Source organism: Cervus canadensis, chromosome 21 (assembly GCF_019320065.1).
Source record: "Cervus canadensis isolate Bull #8, Minnesota chromosome 21, ASM1932006v1, whole genome shotgun sequence".
NCBI classification, from domain to species: domain Eukaryota; kingdom Metazoa; phylum Chordata; class Mammalia; order Artiodactyla; family Cervidae; genus Cervus; species Cervus canadensis.
The window spans coordinates 3,980,040-4,003,357 of NC_057406.1; the positions used below are offsets into that span (position 1 = coordinate 3,980,040).

At 54.4% G+C, this 23,318-nt stretch overlaps 1 protein-coding gene across 1 annotated transcript in view; it reads right to left on the reverse strand.

Moving 5' to 3' along the window:
• Positions 1-6,551: 6,551 nt before the first annotated feature.
• FBLN1 (fibulin 1) overlaps positions 6,552-23,318 on the reverse strand; it is an 81,382-nt gene continuing 64,615 nt past the window's right edge. Inside the window, exon 17 of the mRNA XM_043440105.1 lies at positions 6,552-7,369. Coding sequence (XP_043296040.1) covers positions 7,230-7,369 — 140 coding nt within the window. The 3' untranslated portion in view covers positions 6,552-7,229. The remainder of the gene's footprint in view (positions 7,370-23,318) is intronic.

Sequence of the window (23,318 nt, forward strand, 5' to 3'; positions counted from 1 at the left end):
ATGGTAAAGAATCTGCCTGCAATATGGGAGACATGGGTTTGATCCCTGGGTCAAGAAGATCCCCCGGAGAAGGGAACGGCAACTCGCTCAGGTATTCTTGCCTGGAGAATTTCATGGACAGGACAGAGGAGACTGGCGGGCTGCAGTCCATGGGGTCACAAAGAGTCAGACACGACTGAGTGAATAACACTTTCACGTTCATACATATACATGGGCTTCCGAGGTGGCACTAGTGGTAAAGAACCCTCCTGCCAAGCTAGGAGACATAAAGACGTGGGTTCCATCCCTGGGTAGGAAAGATACCCTGGAGGAGGGTGTGGTACCCCACTCCAATATTCTTGCCTAGAGAATCCCACAGACAGAGGAGCCTGGCAGGCTGCAGTCCACGGGGTTATAAAGAGTCGCACATGCCTAAAGCGACTTAGCACGCATGCACACACTTACATATATATATGTGTACAAACACAAACACACACACACAGCACCAGTTTTCTAGGGATGCTGTAAGAAATTAACACAAACTTAGTAACTCAAAATGACAAATATCTATCATCTTACAGTGGAAGCTGGTGGTCAGAAGTCAGGATGGACTGACTTCTGTGGGTGGAGCTGACTCCCTTTGGAGTCTCCTGGGGCCGCCTCTTCCCTGCTTTGGTCACCATCAGCAATCTCTGGCCTGGGGACACCTCCCTTCAATCTCCTCCCCCATTTTCACCAGGCCTTCTCCCGTATATCTGTGTGCTGAGTTTCCCTTTCTTACCACTATAAGACATTGGTCACTGCATTTTTTTTTTAAATCTTTTGACCACGCCTCAAGGCATGCAAGATCTTAGTTCCAGACCAGGAATCACACCCACACCCCCTGCAGTGGAAGTGTGGAGTCTTAACCACTGGACCACCAAGGAAGTCTCCAGTCATTGGATTCAGAGCCCGCCCCAAATCCAGGATGCGCTCATCCTGAGATTCTCAACTCGATCACACCTGCCAAGATTCTGTTTCCAAAGAAGGGCACATTTCCAGGGACTTGGTGTTAGGACTTGAACACATCTTTTGGGGGATGCTGTTCAATTGCTTGCACATACATAAATGGTACCTTCTAACTTTAAACTTGGTTTCATTCACCAAACAGAGTCGGGGTGGGGGTGGGGAGCTGTCCTTCCCTCCAGCTGGCCTTTGTCCAGCCTCCTCCCCGCCCTCCAGCCTCCCTACTCCATCCAGCCTTGGGGGCGGTGCACAGGGCATCCCAATCATACTATTCCCCTTACTCCTCTTGCCTGGGCTATCGTTCCTGGCTCTGACCACCTGGCCTAGGTGTGGCCTAGAGTCCTGCTTAGGATCAGATGACCATATCTGGAGCCCCAGGTCAGGCAGCCCTGGGAGCATTTGGGGTGTGCATTTGAAATATGTATTGTAGGAACTTCCCTGGGGTCCAGTGGCTAAGATTCTGAGCTCCTAATGCAGGGGGTTGGGGCTCGATCCCTGGTCAGGGACTAGGTCCCACAAGTCACAACGAAGAATTCACATGCTGCAATTAAAGATCCCACGTGCTGCACCTAAGACCTGGTGTAGCCAAATAAATAAATAAATAATTTGTTCACTTGTAAAAAATTAATTAAAATTGGAAAGAAAGAATCCCATGTTGTAGGAGGGAGTCTGGGCCCTGGGTGGTTGGAGTCCAAGAGACAGACGCCTCAACTCTGGGAGGCATGTTTGGGCTGAGACTTGAAGGATCAAAAGGGACAAGTCTATTTTTTGTTAAACCAGGAGCACAAAGGGGAGGCTGGTTTTGTAAAGCAGTCCCAAAGTGAATCCTTTGGTAAATGAAAAGTTCCTCCTGTTAAAGAAATGTGAAGTGAAAGTCACTCAGTCGTGTCTGACTCTTTGCGACCCCATGGACTATACAATCCATGGAATTCTCCAAGCCAGAATACTGGAGTGGGTAGCCTTTCCCTTCTCCAGGGAATCTTCCCAACCCAGGGATTGAACCCAGGTCTCCCTCATTGCAGGCAGATTCTTTACCAGCTGAGCCACACGTGTTAAGGAAATAACTGCCTTCTATTTTGCCCCCATCCCAGGGAGCAGGACTTGCATCTTCCTTATCTTTGTATCCCTCCTGTGGTCCTTATACCTGTCTTACTAAATGCTTCTTGAGCTGAATTAGAAATATAAGCTACTTATTAGAAAATATTAAGGACTCATTGTGAATATGGTGAGGTGTAATGGGTGTGGTGGTGAAAAGTCCTTATCTTTAGAAATGCATATTTTGAATGCATCAAAGATTTTGAAACATGGAGCGACATGGTATCTGGGATTTGCTTGAAAGTCTTCCTGCACCCTGCCCCTCAACACGCTGGAGAGTAAGTCCTTCAGGCTGACTTGTGCATAGTGAACGCCTCCCAGAGTCCAGCGCTGATGAGGGGCGGGCAGGGCGACTTTACAGTGGAGAAGCCTGACAGGCACATGTCTGCCAGATAACCAAGGTCAGTGTCCCAGGGACGGTCATGTCACACGTGCCAACATGTGATGGGATGCGATGGGCACTTCACCTCTGTGGTCATCCCCCAACACACATGAACTCAGTCTAATCCCGAGAAAAACATCAGGCGAAACCTAACAGAGGGGCATCCTACAACCCCCCACCTCAGTCCTCCCCAGCACTGCCAAGGTCATCGAAAACAAGGCAAGTCTGAGAAACCGTCACAGCCCAGAGGAGCTAAGGGGACAGGATGACTACACATGGGATCCTGGGTGGGGTCCTGGGATGGTAAATGGGTGTTAGGTATGAACTAAGGAAACCAGAAAAAAGGATGTATTTTAATTAATAATAGTGTGTCTAATATGGGTTCATTATCTTTCCTTCAAGCTGGGAAAGATCGAGGGCAGAAGGAGAAGAGGGCGTCAGAGGATGAGATGGCTGGACGGCATCACCGACACAATGGACACGAACTTGGGCAAACTCCAGGAGACGGCGTGGGACAGGGAGGCCTGGAGTGCTGCAGTCCAAAAAAAAGAGTCAGACACGACTGGGCAACTGAACAACAACATGGGTTCATTAACTGTAACCACCGTACCATATGAGAGTAAAATATTAAAATGGAGAAACTGGGGGGGGGGTGTATACAGTAACTGTACTATCTTCACAATTTTTCTGCCAATCTAAAATTGCTCTAAAAATAAAGTTTATTTTAAAAAATACTCCTGCAAAATAAGAGGAGTTGGCAGGCGTGGGGCAGGGGTGGGGGGCAGGGGAGATAAAAGAAGATGGGCAGAGAGTCAGTAACTATTGAAGCTGGGTGATGGGGGCAAGAGGTTTTGTATATTCTTCTCTGTACTCTGGGCTTCCCTGGAGTCATGACCATCCCTGGGACACTGACCTTGGTTATCTCCCTGCAATGCGGGAGACCTGGGTTCAATCCCTGGGTTGGGAAGATTCCCTGGAGAAGGGAAAGGCTACCCACTCCAGTATTCTTGGACTTCCCTTGTGGCTCAGCTGGTAAAGAATCTGCCTGCAATGTGGGAGACCTGGGTTCAATCCCTGGGTTGGGAAGATCCCCCGGAGAAGGGAAAGGCTATCCACTCTAGTATTCTGGCCTGGAGAATTCCATGGACTACATAGTCCATGGGGTCACAAAGAGTCAGACACGACTGAGTGACTTTCACTTCACTTCACTTCTCTGTACTTTAGTGCATTTTAAAAAATTATATAGTAAGTTTTTCTTAAAGTGGGAGTCACAGACCTAGTATGTCGGGGAAGAGAGCCTTTCACGAAGAGTGGTGGGTACATACTGGAATAGAAAGAGCACGGGACGGGAGATCACTCTGTAAGTGGTGGGAGCAGAGGACCAGCCCAGGGGTGAGGCCGGCAGGAGGCCTCTTGGCAGGAGATGGGCCTGAACTAGCCTGGCAGAGGGGCTGAGGGTGAGGCGTGTGTGTGTGTGTGTATCGGGGGACCATTACAGAGGTATTCCTGGCCCATAACAGGTCTCCAACAGAGTACCATAATTACAAGAAGTCACGGTGACTGTCACCAGACTTCCCCCAGGCCATATTATAAAAGCTCTGCAATGGCTCTATTTCTCTCTTACGACGTCAAACATCATCCAAGAGTCTGTTTCCGTCTCATTCCACTTCCGGGATGAAGAGGTTCAGCCTTAACACTGGTCCCTCCAGGGGCGCCAGGGGACCCAGGCACTCCTGCCACGTGCCACGGCGCTGCTCTGAAAGTTGGAGTCGTTTCCCTTCATTCAAAGCAGACACAGCCTTCTGGGAGAATATTGTGATATGAGACCTTCTGGAACCTGACAGTACTGGGTGCTGACAGTAATTGCTTTGCAAGAATAATGGGAGGCTTTTCTGCCCATCAGGTGCCCAGCCTGGAGCATGATATAAAATGTGAAAAATTAGGCTCTTGTGTAATATAGAGAACCGTCTATAACCGCATGTCTCGCAAAGGAGTAAGAGAAGGAAATGCAGAATTAAAAAGATGCCTGGCTTCAGGAGGACATTCGTGTGGCTTGACAGTGGCAACAGGTATCATTATCATTACCATTACCTCTAAGGACATTTGATGATAAGGTCTCCTACAGGTACACAGAACTTCACGGTTGCAAAGCTCCTCTGCCCCCATCACCTCCAGGCTCCTCACTGCCTCCGGGGAGCCAGGCAGCGGAACAGGGATTCCTGGCTCCACTTTGCAGATGCAGAAACTGAGGCTTGGCAGGTGGTAGTGACTCAGGCAGCTGGCTCCGCCAAAGTGAAGTTCAGACCCCGCCCCTCTGGCTCTCTGAATCGGACGGGACCCGGACTCCCTTCGCTTGTCCCCTCTGCTTTTTGACCCCTCGGCCGGGGACCTCCCCACCTGTCCTCTGCCCTCCGTCGGGAAGATCTGATTGGCCAGGTTGGGTCACGTGCTCATCTGAGAGCCAATCGACAGTAGGAGGCTTGGCTCTGTTCACCAATGGCACCTCTCACCCTAACTCTATCAGGAGTGTGGGAAAGGCTGTTTCCCAGAATGACTCAGCACTACGTCTTCCCACCCCACTCCACCCAGTCCTCAGAAGGAAGAGGCTCTCGGAAACCCACCTCTCCCAGGGCCTGGGCTCGGAACTTCCCAGGTTCTGCAGCCTTGCCCTGAGAGCGGCAGATGGGAACCAGAACCTCTGTATCCCTTCCAGTCCCCCCACCTCCTTAATGCACTGAGGTGTCCGTTCCTGTGATCAGACTCCAGGCACCCTCCCCTTCCCCGCCCAGACCCCAGTTCACAGGCTCCGAGAGCTGCTCAGATGTCCCCTCACCCTCCTCATCCCTGGACCTGACTCCAGGACAGCCCAGCCCTACAGTGGTTCTTCCCCTTCCCGCCAAGATGTGACGGGCTTGTCCAGGCCTGGCTGGCTTTAGTGGACGAGTGCCCCAAATGAGTGGCCTTATAAGCGCTGGGAGTTCCCGAAGGTTCGAGAGTTGGACATGCTCGAGTTACCACACACCGGCCACGCTGCAATCCCACTACGGGGCTGAGGGCGTGGCCAGTGCCAGGGTCCCGGCTGCTGAGATGACCTGGGGCATGAACGGGATGCCGAAGAAGATGGGGTGAAGCCTGGGCGGGACTTGGAGGAAACGTACGTGGAGACCAAGGGCATGGATGCTGACTCCTGCCGGTGCAAGCGGGCCTGGAGGCGTAGGCTGCCCTCGGTCCACTGTCCACGCCGAAGGTGGTGCCAGGATCCCCATAAATCCAGTCTGTCCACGTCTCTTCCGACGCGGGCTTTTAGAGAGGAATGTTGTTTGGAATCTGATAAACAGAACCTGAATCCCTTCTTTGTCTCTAAAAAGCTATGTGACTTTGGGGAGTTGAGTTCCTCTCTCTGAGCCCAATTCTGTTGTTGTTTAGTTGTTGTTCTTGTTCAGTTGCTAAGTCGTGTCCCACTCTTTTGTGACCCCATGAATTGTAGCCCACCAGGCTCCTCTGTCCATGGGATTTTCCAGGCAAGAGCACTGAAGTGGGTAGCCACTCCTTTCTCCAGGGGATCTTCCTGACCCAGGGGTCGAGCCTGGGTCTCCTGCATTGGCAGGCAGATTCTTTACTGCTGAGCCCCCAGGGAAGCCCTGAGCCCAGTTCGCTTGTCTCTAAATCGGACACGATCGCACCCACATGGGTGGGTTTCCAGGAGGAATAAATGAAGCACCAGCTGCTGAGCGCAGGGGGATTCAGTGCTCTGGTGGTCTCTCCTTCCCACGAAAGAGAAGCCTCATCGCCCCCTGGCAGCTTCTAGAGGGGCTCAGAAAGCCCACAAGGGACGTCATCAGCAGAGCTCTGTGATGCACCTGCCGGGCAGAGCCTGGGGCATGGAGGGTGCTCGAGCCACGCTTCCTGGGAATGGGGAGGGGGGCAAACTGTCAGAAATGATGTGGGTTGGAGGCTTTCCCAATACAAAGGCTGGGCCCCATCCCAGAGCCTTGGGAGGCAGGAGGGTTTTGAGAAGGTCTTGGGGTATACTCGCAAGCCCTTGGCTAGTCAGGACCGCCCCTCTTAAACGATTCCCATGCACACTGCATCAGGAGGCTCACAAAGCTGTTTATTTTCCCACCTATGATACAGGATGGATGCAGGGTGCAGAAAACCCAGTGACTGCTTTGGCGAACAAACTGGAACTGCACACAACCTAACAGGCTGTGGCTTTAGGGGGGGCTCCTCTGTTTCCACACAATTGTAACTGACCTTTGAAGGACTCCCCGGGGCACTGCGGCATGCTGCTTCTGGGCAGAATTTATCATACCTGCTCTTCTTTGGTAACTGTGTCTTTAGAATTTCATATACAAAACTTGATTGGCAAAAAAAAGTACCAATGTCAAATTTTCATAAAATCAGGGCAAGAACTGGTCTTCTCTTGCCATTTGGACTTAGCTGCCCCTTGAAAAATGTTTTTTCCCCCCCTTGGTCATTTAGCAATTCCCAGCCCAGAGACAGGAAAAGGGAGCAAAATTTAACCTTTGTGTTAAAGGAGAAGCAAGGTTTTCAATCAAACAGTTAAGTCATTGGACTCATTATTTAAACACCAAAAGACAACAGATGGACTTATTCATCTGGCCCAGCTTAATACATGTCGGCCTAACACTACAAACAAATACATAAAACCGAGATATGTCTGGGTGGTACAGACGGGGCAGGGCGTCGTCACAGGGCTATGACTTGGCCTGAAGGCACAGACTGGGCTGCGCTGCGAACCGGCCCCTCAGAACCAATACTCAGAGACGAAGATGTGGACGTTGACGACATTCCGGTGGGACACCACACCCCCAACCACGTAGTTCATCTCCAGCTTCAGGACGGCGTGGAACGGGCCCACGATGGGCCGCACCTGGCGCACGACACCTGGGGAGAGAGCAGAAGGTGTTTCGGGAGTTAGCAGGGACCAGAGCAATGTGGAGACCAGGGACACGATTTCCCTCCGGGAATTTTGGAGCTGCAGGAGGGCTCGGACCTCATCACGTCCCGCCTGAGCCAAGCGCTCAGCATCTCCCTCCAAGTGGTCGCCCCCGGGCTCTGCCACCATCCCTGAGGACGAGTGACGGCGGGCTCACTGCGGCCTGTCCGCTGTGTGCAGCTCGGACTGTGAGCGAGTCTGTGCGCATGGGCTTTGGAGTCCTTGCCTTAGGCTCCGTGCCAGCTCCTTTTCTGTCAGCCTGGGTTTCCTCCTCTACCACCGTCGACCTAACCAAGAACTGAGAGTCTAGATAAAGGGCCTGTCACGGAGCAGATGCCCAGAAGACACCCGTTCCCCTCTCTCCTGACCCACTGTGCCCACTTGTGACCCGTGGGGAGAAACACAGCATGTGTGAGCCTCTTCCCCCCATCTCTCACGTTGAGGATTGTCCTGGGGACCTGGAAACCCTTTATCTGAGCAGATAACTCCCAGTTCCCTATGGGACACACTCCTGGGTCCTTCACCCTCCACACCTCTTTTTTGGAGGGTGACACCTGAGCCCCTTGTTTGGCGTTCAGGGTAATAGGTGAGCAAGCGGTGGCTCGAGTCCAGCCGAGATGGGTCAGGGCAGTCAGGACAGACGGCACGGGGGAGATAGGTGTCTGTCTGGGGAAGCAGAAGCCTGCTGTGTAAAGCTGCTGGGGGATGGCAGGGAGGTCTGCCTGGACCATCATAGGGACCCAGCAAAGGCCATGATGGTGGCCTCCCCAGACGGGGCTCAGAGGGGAGGGCAGATAAGTTCAGCTCAGTCGCAGTGGACGAGGAAGAACCCCAAGTGTTCTGTCCCCACAACTTCCATGTCTCCAGGCCGGACCCTGATGTCACCGCCTGCCCACGCAGGGCACCCAGCATCTCACGGAGAGAACGCCCCTGTGCTCGGGGGCCAGACGCTGGGGCTGAGGTGAGCTCTCTCCTCCCGGCTGGACGTGGAGAGCCCACTGCCCTCTCGGGCCTCGGATTCCTCAGCGAGCAGATGATGCCACGTGACCCTGTGCTTTGCACAGACTGATCCCGACCCCCCCGCCTCCCCAGCTCGGCGTCCACTAAGGTGTGAGCTCCAAGGGTGCAGGGCTACCTCCCTGCCAGACGGGCGGGCTCAGTGCCCCACTTCCGCACGCGTTCACGCATTCCTCAGTGGGTACCAAGCGCTGGTCATGGTGATGCCGAGGAAACAAACAGAATCCTGGTCTCCACGTCGGTGGTGGACGCAGGTGAGTCCCATGCCTGACAGAAGTCCGCACGCCATCCAGCGGGGGTGAGGATGGAGGTGAGGGAGGCGCGGGAGTCAGGAAAGGCTTCCTGGGGGAAGTGCCTCGCTCCCTGCAGATCCCCGTGCCTGGCACAGAGCAGGTGCCACCCCTCCAGCTGCTGACATTTGGGAGGGACCCTCTTCCATCTCCCCTGCTCTGATATTAGGACCTTCCGAAAGCCGTGTGGTGCAGGGGTGTGCTGGAGCAGCCGGCCCTCTGGTTGTGCCAAATGACAATTTCCAACCCCAGCGTGACGTCACTGAAGGCGGGGTCAAGAACAACCCACCACTGCAGGGCTGTCTGCAAACAACACCCTGGAGCCTGAGAACCAGCCAGAACACAGATTGTTTGCTGCGTCCAACTGCTGACTGCAGGCTGGTTTGTACAAACAGCCCTGCCGCCGACTTGGGAAATGGGAACCCAGCGTGGCCCTTGACACCCACCCTGAGATCAGCAAAGGCTCTGGGGAGTCTAAAGGGGCCCAAGGCCTTTTGCCCCCGTGGCTGGTTCTTGGTCAAGACCACCAAGTTCATGGTCAGGAAGGGGATTTCGGCAGGCCATCCCTGCTTTCACTCCCTGGGCTTGTGTTTCAAAGGTGAAGTGCCCAGCAGCAGGGTGGAATTCCAGGCTACTCCAAGCAAACAAGGGCTCTAGCTCTGATGGAAAGATAAGCAGAAGCTTCGGTGGGCTGTCAGCACCCTTTCTCTGCCCCTGCCTGGCGATGACATCCTAGCTCTGTCCTGTCGGAACGCCCACGAACATCGTCGACTCCCGGCTAAAGATGGGGGCTTGTCACCACCCTCGGTTTGCCTGCGGCCCCCTTCCTGGGCACCGCCTGGGGCCGGGGGCGTAGTGGCCCCTGTGGCGAGCACGGCCCCAGACTCTCCTGCCCCTCAGCACCCTCACCAGCGTGACTGTCTCCTCTCCCCGGGCCGGAGACCACTGCTGGCGCCCACCAGCCTCAGTGGCCTGGGTTACCTGCACCCATCCCTGGGGCAGTGCTCAGAAGGGCTCACGGGGCTTGAAGGAAAGAGGTGAGAGGCTCAGTGAGCCAGACAGCTAGTTTGGGACAGACAGCAGCAGAGGTGGAGGGAACACTTCCGCAAGCTATGATCAGACACGTATTTATTTCTATATGTTATCATTATACTGTGTGTGTGTGTGATAAGCCGCATCAGTTGTGTGTGACTCTTTGCAACCCTGTGGACTGTAGCCCTTTAAATATCATATAATCAGTACATGATACATAAATACATGGGCTCCCAGGTGGGGCAGGCAGTAAGGAACCCACCTGCCAATGCAGGAGACCCCAAAAGACACGAGTTTGATCCCTGAGTCGGGAAGATCCCCTGGAGGAGGGCATGGCAACCCACTCCAGTATTCTTGCCTGGAGCATCCCACGGACAGAGGAGCCTGGCGGGCTGCAGTCCGCAGTGCAAAGAGTCAGACACGACTGAAGTGACTTAGCACACATGCGGCGCACACACACACACACAAATATAAATATATAAATAGTTTAATTATTATAAATACAAAGTATATATTGTTGTTTTGTTGTTAGTCGCTCAGTCGTGTCTGACTCTGCAACCCCATGGACTGTAGCCTGCCAGGCCCCTCTGTCCATGGAATTCTCCAGGCAAGCCTACTGCAGTGAGTAGCCATTCCCTTCTCCACTGGATCTTCCCAACCCAGGGATTGAACCTGCATCACAGGCCGATTCTTTACTGTCTAAGCCATAAGGGAAGCCCCTTCAGGGCACAAGGTTTGAGTCCAATTGACCTCAGTCAGCAGCATGATCCCAGGTTGCTTACTGAACCTTTCTGAGGCCCCACTTCCTCTTCTGTGAAACAGGGATTAAACAGTCACCTTCAGAGTCAGAAACAAAACCATCACAAGGCCATCCTACTAATGCTGGATATCAAAAAGCTCTGCAACATTCTAATGTGATATGAGTTTTAGTTCAAGTAGGACTGAATTCCTCCATGATTGAAAAATAGAGCAAACGTTGAATATTTTTATTAGATTGCCTTAAACATTGACGAGAAAGGAAAGCCCTGGATGTCTAGAAAATATATTTAAATCTCAACATGTACTGTTAGGGCTCTTCATGAGGGTTAGTTTCTAAGATGCCTAAGGACCAGAACGTCACGCTTCGGCTAAGGGTTCCGACTGTAAACAGCTAAGAGGCCAAACAGAACACTAATGGGAGCTAAGAGCTGCTTTAGAGAAGAAGGGCATTGAGAAGGGGAAGAGGAAGCGGAAGGCTGAACTTCAGACGCAGGTCACACTCAGGGCCTGGATTTTCTCAGGATCTTTGCATTTAACAAGAGAACAACTGAGGTGGAAGACACAGGCATCTGCAAGGGCTCAACAGGGCACTGTGGGAGAGACACAGCAGGTTTCCCAGGGAGTCAGCTGCCCTGTCCTTCTCCTGTGACCTGGGGTCCACACTCAATCCCCAACTCTGTCTGTAACCCTAGTCGGTCCTGGGATCCCTTCCCAGGCCACACCCACTCTGTGGACCTGATCACTACTTCTTCAGCCTAGCCACACTTCCCGGGGGGCTCTAATTTTAGTGAACATGCCCGCTTCATTCCCAGGTTAGTTCAAGCTTGAGATCCACCTCCTGGTTCTCACCTTCACTGAACCTAGACTTTCTCCTGATATCACTTCTTTCTTCACAGCTTTCCTACCCATCCATCCATCACCCATCCAACTATCCAATATCCATCCACCTATCCATCCATCCATTATTCATTCATCTACACATCCATTCATCTGTCATCCATCCATCCATCCATCCATCCAATAGAGGCCATTCTGCACAAGAGAAGTTTAAGGAAGATTCTACACAGGAGCTGACTTCAAATTGGAAGACTAAAGTAAATTTAAAGCCAAATTTAAAGACTAAGTAGGGGGCTTCTCTGGTGGTCCAGTGTTAAGAATCTGCCTCACAATCCAAGAGACACTGGTTCGATCCCTGGTTGGGGAGGATCCCACATGCTGTGGAGCAACTAAGCCCATGCGCCACAAGTACTAAAGCCCGAGTGCCTAGAGCCTGTGCGCCACAACCAGAGGAGCCACAGCAGCGAGAAGCCCAGCGCAGCCACACAATAAACAAGTTTAAAATAAAAGAGACTAAGTAGGCGCCGACGAGGTAAGTAAAGTGAAGGTGTCAGCAGCTCAGTCGTGTCTGATTCTTTGCGACCCCATGGACTACAGCCAGGCTCCTCCATCCATGGGATTCTCCAGGCAAGAATACTAGAGTGGTTGCCGTTTCCTCCTCCAGGGGATCTTCCCAACCCCGGGATCGAACCCAGGTGTCCCGCATTGTAGGCAGATTCTGTATCATCTGAGCCACCAGGGAAGCCCAAGGAGGTAGGCAGGACCTGTGCAAAGGCCCCAAGTGTCAAGGTTTGAGTCGGTTCTGGGAAGAGAGTTAATCTTGGGGAAAGAGACAGAGGAGCCTAAGGAGGTGGAAAAGGGCTTCTTCAGGGCCCTCACACCTCGTCAGGCTCACAGCACTGGGAGCCCAGACCAGTAGTCTCCTGGCTTCCTCACCACCACCGACGCTAGACCTCTGTTCTTTCAGAACCACCACCAACCTTCCGGGTGCAGGGAAACCAGAGAGGGAACTAGAGAAACGCTTGCTGCCCGAATGTGGTGTCACAGACATTAGAAGCTGAACCTCCACCAGGGGTCTAACTCCATCTGTCACTTGCTTCTACAGACGTGTGGTTGGCATCTACTCTGTGCCAGGTGCTGGGGACCAGCTAGACCGCCTGCGTCCTCTTTCATGAAGGCTTGCCAGCCCCACTCTGCACCACCTGGGTCTGGTCTCCCTCGGGGGAACCTTCACAGTCGACTCCCCCTTTGGAGGCAGGGTCTACATCACGTTCATCTCTGTCCACTGTCCCCAGCCCAGGGCCCAGGGCAGGACACAGGGGGAGCATCGTTATGATTATCCAGTAGGATGAAGGCAGAGGAAGAGAGAGAACAGAGAAGAAGGAGAGAGGGGAGGAAAGAAGGGACCCAGCTCCTTGAGGGCCCCTCAAACCTTTTTCCTGAAGGGAAGGGGCTGCTGAAGGCTCTAAGCGGGAGCAGCTTTATGTGGAAAGACCATTCCTGCAGCAAAACGCAGGAGAGAGGGAAAGGCTTTCCATCACGCCTGCCTTGTCCGTCTTCCCTGCTGCGGTGTTTACCTCCCTAGCTTTCAGGAGCCCCAGGAAAAAAAAAAAGGCCACGATGCCGAGTTCAACTGTGTTAATCTTCCAAATCCTCATCTTTGGCATTTCTGCTTCGGGTCCCAGACACTGCTGGTATTCCTCGGCGTGTCTGTGCCTCTGAAAGATATAATTAAGTCTTTTTTTTTCCCTTTGAAAAATGTAGGTCCCCTCGGGCACTTCACCTTCATGTCTCGTCTGTTTTGTAAATTGCAGCCGATGTGCCAGGAGCCCGAACACAGAGACCTCCATCGCCTCCTGGGGACTGTGGTCTCGATTCCGGGCCCCTGCAGCCATCCCCAAGCTTCTGCCGCTTGACTGGGGTCGCAACTGATCAACCACAGGTTGTCTGAAAGAAGGAGGATCATCCACGAGGGCATCTGCATGAAACACTGGTCTGTGGAGACCTGGAATCACAGCCTGGCATTCCTATGCTGCTTCCTCATCGAGCAACCCTGTGACCTTTAATGAGTCACTGTCTTTCTGAAGTTCAGCCTCCAACTCAGAAGTCCTGCAATTCTAACTGATCAAGTATAATGGCATGAACAGGGCTGTCGAAGAGCATCTTAGCAAAAACGACGATCCATTCAGAGATGGCATGGTACCTCATGCCAGTGGAAATGAACTGTGCTTTTCAAAAGACAGAGCTTCAAGTTAAAAAAAAGGCAGAGGGAAGGAAGTCGGCATCAGATGAGACTAAGACGCAGTCGCTACCTGAAATCAGGTTATAGAGTCATTGGTCCTCTCGGTTGTCACGGTCTCCCTGCCGCCGTGTGAGGCCAGAGGCCAAGGGCACTGACTTCCTTTTCTGGTCAACCTTTTTAAAATTTAATTAATTAATGTTTAGTTGCACTGGGCCTTCGTTGCCGCAAGCAGGATTTCTCTAGTTGCAGCCAGCAGGGGCTACTCTTCATTGCGGCGGCTTCTCTTGCTGCAAAGCGCAGGGTCTGGGTGTGAGGGCTTCAGTAGCTGTGGGCACGTAGGCTTAGCTGCTCTGCGGCCTGTGGGGCCTTCCAGGACCAGGGATCAAACCCGTGTGCCCTGCACTGGCAGGCGGATTCTTATCCACTGCGCACCATGGAGGTCCCCCTGGTCACTCTCGTATCTCTGGTTCTTGGAACAGCAGGTCCTTGGTCCTACTACAGACCTGACACATAGGAGGCCCGCAATAAGTGAATTCCTAAATGAACGCATGAACTAGAGACCAGAGCACTAACCACGGTTTATAAAGTTGAAAGTTATCACCCGGGGAACAAAAGTGGCAGGAAGGAATGGATGACAGCCATAGTCGCTGGGTTTTCAGGTGCGGCCCATGTGCAAGCAGAAAGGCGACATGTTAGAACCGGGCCTTCCTGTCTGGCCCCGGCGGCCACCACACAGAGCCACGAGCCAGGGGGAGGTGATGAGTCGGCCTGTTCGGACAAGGGACCAGGACCGAGAACCTTGGCGCTCAGAGGAGACCCACGTGGATTCACCAAACACTAACACAGTGGGCGACTGGGAAGAAAGCAAACCATCACCCGGATCTCGGGAAATTCTCCTCAACAGGGAAAACTCCAGGCCAGGACGAACAGCACAGACCAAAGGCAAAGCAGAGAACGCAAGAACAGAAGAAATATGGCCTGTACGTCTAACGTGCAAAGCTATGGTGGTGATGGGCCGGGAAAGAGGTCCACAGCAGGGGAGGAGATAGGAACTGGCGGGCCCCCGCGTCCACTGTTCCATCCCGTTCTCCCCACGCTCCTCGGGGAGGGGCGGGGAAGGACCATCGCCTCCCTCCCACCGGGGAGATCAGGGCTCTGGGGGCTGATGCCTCAGATCACAGGGCTCTCAGCGCACAGCACCCATCCAGACGAGACGGACCCTGATCTTAGTTCTCTCCACCCGACTGCACCTGGCTTGATGTGGTGCGGAGAAAACTTCCAGAATGTGCTGCCCTTGGCTGAGTCATCCATACAGGGCAAAAATGGCAGAGAGGAACTGTAGGGCAATCCTATTGGTCACGGGCAGTGAAGGAACGGAGCTCCCCAAGCCCTATCTTCTCTTCTTCTTGCCTGAAAAACACCCAGTAAGAGCTTGGAAGGAGGGGGACAGGGGTCTCGGTTGCAGATTTAAAGTCTGCCTCAGCAGAACCATCCTCCCAACTTCTCGGCTCTCATAAACACACTTCCTCCCGGGTCTCTCATGACCAAACCAGAGGGTCTGGACGGGGCAGCAGCAGGAAACCGAAGAGTCATCCCACCCCCACCCTCCCCGGGCCCACCTCTCCCTCGGGTAGAAATAGGAAAAGAAATGTCAGCTCCACACTAAGCCTTCCAGGCTCCTTTCTGGACTCAGGAACCAGCATGTCCAGGGGCACATGGTGGGGATGAAGACACCCCCATCCACCATCTCCTCCGCTGACATCTCAGCCACACGTACTGGGGCCTCACAGTTCCAGGAGGAGCAACGGGGGCTCTGGGGGTGAAACGAGTTCTGAACCAGAGATAGCAAACCTGCCCCCGAAGCCAGCCCCTGGGCCGCTGCCCTTCTGCCAAGCTGCCTGGCCTCGCCGGAGGGAGAGATGGTGTGGGCGGTTTTCCGGAAGGGATTTGCCATCTGATGCACCTGCTTTTACCAAGTTGGCCCAGGATGTGACAGTGATGGGGAGGATGAGAGTCCTCCCCTCTTTCTCTGTGAGTCCTCCCGCCTGGATCAGCCTCCACCCACCGACCTGCTGGGGGCCTTTCCCCACCCTTAGACCCAAACTCATCGGCCCCCTTGCATGTCTCCAGGTGCCCCCAGATGAGAAATCTCAGGGCTGGGACAGACCTCAAAGAGGAGGACTCTGCCTGGTTCAAGGTCACACAGGATGGTCGTGGCAGCAGAAACCCCACATCCAACCCCACCAGGCTGTGTGCAGGCCTCAGGCATGCCCCCTGGGCCTGGAAGCCCCTCGTAGCCTCAAGTGTCCTCACCTGGAGAAAGGGGCCATCCCCCACAGGGTTAAGTGACACAGCTCTTGTTTAGTCGCTCGGTCGTGTCCGACTCTGTGCGACCCCATGAACTGCAGCCCGCCAGGCTCCTCTGTCCATAGGATTCTCCAGACAAGAATACTGGAGGGGGTTGCCCTTTCCTCCTCCAGAGGATCTTCCCTACCCACAGATGGAACCCTTGTCTCCTGCATTGGCAGGGGGACTCTTGACCACTGACCCGTCGGGAAACCCAAGTGACACGGTACGTGTGGCCTACGTGCTGGGAGCGTCCAGCACACAGCGGTGCTCCTGTTGCTGAGACGACTGTGACCGTCGAGGACCCGACACTCGGAGTTCTCAGCCACAAGCACAGATCGAACGCCCTGGGAACGTCCCGTCTGGGAACACCCGACTCTGAGGCTGCGGGAAGTGCTCTTGGTGACAGTGGCTGATGGTGGCCGTCTGGGTCCTCTGTGTAGTTACGGTTGTCAGGTGAGGCTGTTGGAAGATCCGTATCATCATCAGACTCTTCTTTTCCCCCCCTAATTTTGCACAACATGCCTCTGCTGCTGTTTGGCTAAAAACACTTCATTTTCTTAAAAAAAAAAAAAAAAGAATAATTTATGAACGGGCCGGTGATCTCAAAGGCTCTTCAGAAGGTGCATAACAGCAGCGGTAAGAGCGTCACAAATCATTCTGGACGCAGTCGATCCGCAGGAGAACTCGGGAGATGCCGAGAGAGGCCGCTCTGGGCTCACTTAACCCCCTGGTGACTGTACATGAGCGGGCCAGTGTGATCCTGCAGCCTGCTGGGCGCCGGGTCTGGGGAACCTCTGAGTGGGCGTGCTGTGTGTGTACACGAGTGTGTGCATGCGAGGGTGTGCAAGAAAGAAAGACAAATAGGGTGACGGGGCGGGGGGTGGGTGGGGCACAAATGAACCCCTTGTAGGCTCTTGCCTTCAGAAACTTACAACCGGTGGAAGAGGAAGTCAAGCAAAAACTCACAGTGGGGACTTCCCTTGGTGGTCCAGTGGCTAAGATTCCGCGCTCACAACGCAGGGGGCCTGGGTTCGATCCCTGGTCGGGGAACGAGATCCCACACGCTGCAGCTAGAGGTTACATATGCAACTAAGACCCAGTGCAGCCAAATTAAATAAATAAATATTAAGAAAAACAAACTCACAATGCCGTGACCACACACCCTCCCCACTGGCCCCAGCATTTCTCCGCTCGCACACACAGCAGACCTTCCGGAAGGAGACCCCTGGTGGTGCCTCCAGCATGCCCACCCTGGTGTGTCTCCCCCCGACCCCGCCCCACTGAGCACGGCCTGGTCAAGGTCACCATCCGCTGGGGCGATACTGAGCCCAGTGGTGAACCCTTTGTCCTCATCTGACCAGACTCACGGTCACTGACACGGCTCATGCCCTCTCTCCTGGGAAGGCCTCCTCCTCCAGCCTGGCCTCCGCTCACCTCCCCGACCTCTGAGCACAAGACGCCGCAGTGCTCCAGCCTCCTCTCTCCTCCATCTACACTCAGTTCCTCCGTGAGCTTGTCTGGTCTCGGGGCGCCAGCTCCCATCCACCCACAATCACCTCCCAGGCTTACTCACTCTACCCCTGCGTGGCCAAGGGTGTCCCTCAAGGCCCACAATCTTAATGCCAAAGGGAACTTGCGACCTCCCCAGAGCTGCTGTGCCACAGTTTTCCCCAGCTCACCCGCTGACAACCCGTCTGCTTGTTCTTTAGGTCAAGACCCATGCAGTGCATCTTTGTCTCACACCCAACTCGTCAGCAAAGCCTAGCACTACCCCCTGATGTATCAGAAATCTGTCTGCTGGCCACCCTTCCTGCTGGAGCCACACGGTCAAAGCCACAGTCACCTCCAGCCTGGATCACAGGTTTTTTGAAAGGTTTTGCATGAAAGTGAAAGTCACTCAGTGTGTCCGACTCTTTGTGACCCTATTGGACTATACAGTCCATGGAATTCTCCAGGCCAGAATAATGGAGTGGGTAGCCTTTCCCTTCTCCAGGGGATCTTCCCAACCCAGGGATCGAACCCAGGTTCCCCACATTGTGGGCGGATTCTTTACCAGCTGAGCTATGAGGGAAGCCTATAGAGTGAGTCACGAAGTTCAGAGGCTAAGACTCTGCACTCCCAATGCAGGGGGCCCAGGTTCAACCCCTGGTCATGGAACTAGGTCCCCAGGCTCACCCAGGCACCCAGAGGGAGCGTCTCCCACCTCAACCCAAAACCCTCCTGTGGCTCCCACCTCACTTGGTGGTAAAGCTGGAGCCATTGTGGCGGCCTCAAGACCCTGCCTTGTCAGCCGCTGATTCCAACACCCCGGGCTCGCCTCTGCCTCAGGGCCTTTGCACCTGCCGTCCCCACTGTCTGGAGCTCCCCCTCCAGATCGCCACAAGGCTCATTTCCTCAGCTCCCCGGGTCCTTAGACTAACACCTCCCACCACCAGACACACAGTGGCGGCCCGCTCCCCTCTCCTCCCCCGCCCTCTGCAGAGCACTCACACTGCCTGACGGTGTGGATGTTACACGTGTCTCCTGCCTGCTCCTACCCCCGGAAGAAAACGTGTGCTTGGCTAGGATTCACCTATGTCTGTCTCTCCTGGTGGCTGATGCATCCCCTAGAGCAGGGCCTGCTCCCTTGGGACACACACATTATTTGCTAGAAGAATGAAGACCAGAGTCCTATAAGAAGCTCGGCCCTGGGGCTTTGGGAGCACAAAGCAGGAAGCCACACACTCTGCCTTTGGGGGCTGGGGCATGGAGGGCATGTGAGAGGAGGTGACGCGGCTGACTTGGGCTCTGAGGGATGAATAGGAGCTTAACCAAGAGGAGAAGGAGGTGAATGCCATGGCTCAAGTCCAGGAGATGAGAGAGGCCATGAAATGGATGAGGTCTGGGGCATGGGCTGGTGTGTTTGGAGCAGAGTGAAGGGAAGAGGAAGGGATTAGAGTGCTGGACACTGGGGAGGAGATAAGCAGGCTGAGGCTGAAGACGTCTCCAGCCGGGCGGCAGGACTGGACGTGAAAGGTGGGGGTTAAAGCCTGGTAGACCCAGCAGCAACTGGCTGCGGGGGGTGGGAGGAGGGGAGCAGAGGGTCCCTGGCTTCAGGAGCCTCATGGCTGGAGCATCTTTCACCATCATGTGGAAGCACCCTGCTGAGGGGGGGGGGGTGGCTTCGGCCAGGCTGGTGGACCTCACAGCTGGGAGATGACATTGGGGGCTGGGGGCAGGGGGGCCAGCAGGGGTGAGAAGCAGCCCACGTGACGCGTGGGTCCACGGGCAGAAGCAGAGAGGTGTCCAGTGAGGTTCCCTGTGGCCCTGGGTGCCGACCTGAGGAGTAGCCTCAAAAGCAGGGGACCCCTCTGAGCCCTAAGAGTCCTGTGCCAGCCTGGGGGTGGCCTCTGAGAGTTTCTGCTTCTGTGAAACTGGGTTTCGGGAGCCCTCCTCACAGGGCTTTGCAGCAGGAATAGCTGCTTCTCTATGAGTCACGATGGCCCCGGGCCCAACGTCTATGGCCCGTCGCTGCCCCGAGAGGCCCCAGCACAGTCAGCACAAAAGGTGCTGGTGTCTGTCCCCCTCTCACGCCCCGTCTCAGGCCTCTGAGAGGGCACCGCCTGCCCTCTGCATCCCCCTGACCTCCCAGGACCGCCAGCCTCCAGGTGAGGTCAGGCCGAGGCCCGCCCCTTTGCATCCCCCTGGAAACGACTTGGCTGCCGGCCAGGGTGTGGCCCCGGGGGGTGGGGCGGGGGCTGTGCCTCCCCTAGAAGAGAAAGCGCCTAATCCCGGGATTTGCCGTGAAAGCAGGACAGGGCCGATCACTCATCACCAGCAGAGACGGCCGCGCTGTTGTTTTTAGGTGGAATTTCTGAATCTCATCCGTAATGTGTACTGATCCTGGGCCAAGCTTTCTGAATCAGGCTCCTGGACGGGTCAGCAGCGTGTGTTTAACCCCTTAAGAGGTAAAGATTTCGAAGAGGCGATCCGGGCCCTGCAGGCTGGAATGACTGGACTTGAAGGCAGACGGCTGGGCAGACAAGCTCTTTGCTTTGCATGAGGCTTCCCCTGGCCAGGGGCTAAGGTACAGCAGGTAGCTGTCCTCACTCACAAGCTCTTGTACTGGGGCTGCTGCGTGCAGTTGACTAAGCTGTGCCCTGCACGTAGAAGAGGCTGTGAGTGGTACCCCCTAAGTTTTTCAGTACACAAAACAGTCAACTGTACACGGCAGCCTTGCCACATTATTACTTGTCTCTCCCGCTGAGACATTAACAGAGACAAAACCTACTGCTGACAAATAAACTGTAGGAACTCAGATGGCAGGATGCTAGGGAAGCTAGGCGGCAACTTCTTGAAAGCAGGATTTGTGGCTTGGGTGTAAACTTGTTCCCCAGCACCCAGCACGGGGTTAAGCATGGAGTAGGAATCCAGGAGGTTCTTGTTGAATAACTAATTCAAGGATGACAGAACTTGGGAGGCATGGCCTCGACCATTCCGCTTCCGGCCTGACTCATCAGCCCAGGCCACGAGGGGTGCTGATGACCCAGCTCCCAGGTAACTGGAGCCACCTTGGGGTGAGTAGTCCCGGCAGCACCCCATGTGCCCCCGCTGGCTGCTCTCCTGTCCTTTTAAGGGGCTCCAAGACCTCACCAGCTCTCTAGCCCCAAACGGCCTCCTCACAGTGGCTCATTTATCCCCTAACAACCTGCCCAGCTATGTTAAAATACATACAACTCCTTCTGGTCCTCATACCCCGGCAAGGCAAATATTACTATGGCAATCTCACTGAGAAGAAAACCGAGGCTCAGAGAGGTTATGAGACCTGCCTGAGGTCACACAGCTAGAAACAGACAACCAAGCAAGAACCAGCGCTGGGACATGTGACCCCAAGTTCAGCGCTCCAACTGTGGAAGCAGGGACTCCAAGGTGTTTTGCCCTAAAAGGGCCACCCCAGCCATTGATATTTTTCAAAAGTGAAATAGAGTAACAGTCTTTGTATTCTCACAAATAAAACTTAGAAGACTCTTTCAAAATGTACATAAAAGCTTTTGGTTCCCTTTAGGAAGGGGAGTGAGGATATTGTTATGAGGGTGGTGACATACGGGCCAAATTCAGAGGCTTCGGCACAGACAACGTGGGCTATGGGAAAAGGTTTGGGTTCCATGAATACTGACTTCCTGCACACCTACTACGTGCCAGGTGCTGCTCGGGGCTTTCCTTATCATTTCATCTAATGACAAGAACGGTGTCTGCAACTAGGGACTATCCCTCCTCAACCTAACCCGTGTCCATGCATACGTGCTCAGTCACTCAATCGTGTCCCACTCTTTTGCAACCCCATGGACTACAGCCCACCAGACTCCTCTGTCCGTGGGATTCTCCAGGCAAGAATCCTGGAGTGGGTTGCCATTTCCTCCTCCAGGGGGATCTTCCCAACCCAGGGATGGAACCCACGTCTTCTGTGTCTCCTGCATTGGCAGGCAGATTCTTTACCACTGCACCAACTGGGAAGCCTTACAAGGTGAGCTGGACCATCTCCATTCATTCAGACTTTATTGGGAGCATGGCTGGTTGCCATGGTACCCAGGCAGGAGCTGAAGATAGGAGCACCTCTGATTCTCAGGGGACCCAGCGGCAGATGAGGAGCCCAGGGAACAACCCAGAACAGACTGGACATCCAGCACGCCTGCTTGCCAACTGACACTGAGGCTCTTCGGTTTTTTCCTATAGAAACGGTGACGTCCACCAAGGATGGAGAGGGCCATTCACGAAATCAACCTGTGGGTCTAAAAAGTAGCTTGAGCTGAGCGCTGTCTAGTTCCTATTGGCTTTGGGGAGGTTCTAGTAGAAATTTTGGCAAAGTACACCCTCCATATAGACAGATATTTTTTCCTCCCTGTCCTTAGAAAAACAGTTAAAAAGGAGTAGTGAGCAAGGAGGGGTCAGGGAGGGCTGAGGCTCAGATACCACCAACCACCCAGGGGCCTGGGGAGTCCGGGGGGAGGGTCCCCCGTTGCTGGTGGCTGAGGATACACAAACTGCACCCACCTCACCAGGGCCCCCCGTTAGTTATCTCCAGGAACTATTACCTGAAAGACCCCTTCTGGAGCAGCCCCTGATCACAGTCGGTGCTCTGCTGGGTGGAGAGTGAAGCCGGGGTTGGATAAGGAAGGCTTTGTAGTGGCCCGAGAATACCTCAGGCATTAATAGAGGATTTTTTGCACAGGTCGAAAATGCATTCTTCATTTTTCATTGACAGCTGGTGAAAGAGGAATGTTACAGGGCGGCTGCACCCGGCTTTACGGAGAGAGCAGCTCAGCCCTGCTCAGAGCTGCCTTTATCCCTGCGGAGAGCTGGTTTTTAAAGGACGCATTAGGGGAAGGTCTGGCCCTTCCAGGTTCTTAATCAGTTTGGAGAGCTTTCTCCTTCTGTTATCTGGGGGAGCAATGACCTTCACTGTGTCATGGTCTCGGCGGCTTGTGCATTGGCTAATTCTCTGGGACACAAACTCTTGCTAACTCTGCCCGGGTCAACACCAGCCGTCTGATAATTCCAGCTCTGGGTATCTGGGGAAGACTGGGCTCTAGGCCTGCTCCACCTCCAGCAGCAGGGGTGCCTGGAACAAACCACACCTGCCTTCTCTGGCCATCGGTCCCTCCTCTGTTGATGGGAGACTCCCAACATGTCACAGAGTGTGGCGGTGACGAAGAACTTGCTTCCACACTGAGTGTCAGCTGCTCCTTCACGTGCATCACAACCCAGCTCAGGCCTCACCTCCTCCAGGAAGCCTTCCTGACCCGGTGCCCAATGTCCATTCGGGGTAAGGCCTAGAGTAGGCAGGGGTTCAGCCTATGAATAGGTGTGGCCCCTTCCCAGGTGCTGCAGGCAGCAGGGGGCTTCATGGGGGGAGGCCTGAGAGGCCCCACAAGACACTTTCTCCCTCTCCAGGGACTTAGAGGGTTTCTATCTAAGACATTGCTTGAAATGAGGATGCACAGCCGAAAACACGCCTGCAAACTTCCCGGGCCCTGCGGTTTTTGTAGCTCAGTCTCAGGCGGTCATTACCTTAGCTCCCTCCTCTGCCCGACGGAGACAGTCATGGCCCCAGAGGCGTCTGCAAGGACCGAGACGGGGTGCGGGGGTGAGCGTGCCCAGGGACTGTTCTCACGCTGCTCAGCCTGGGCTAGAGTCCAGCGGCAGAACAAGCCATCACAGGTGGACAGGCCCGTGCCCAGGCCTGGCGTGTGCCAGGGCGGCTACCCTCAGAGCCCAGATGCTCCAGGGGGCACAGAAGTTCTTTGGGGCAGGAGAGGGGCTGGGGGGGGGGATAAGGAAGTCCAGGCAAGAGGCCCCAAGGAGAGAAACAAGGCAGCGACCTGCGGGTATAGA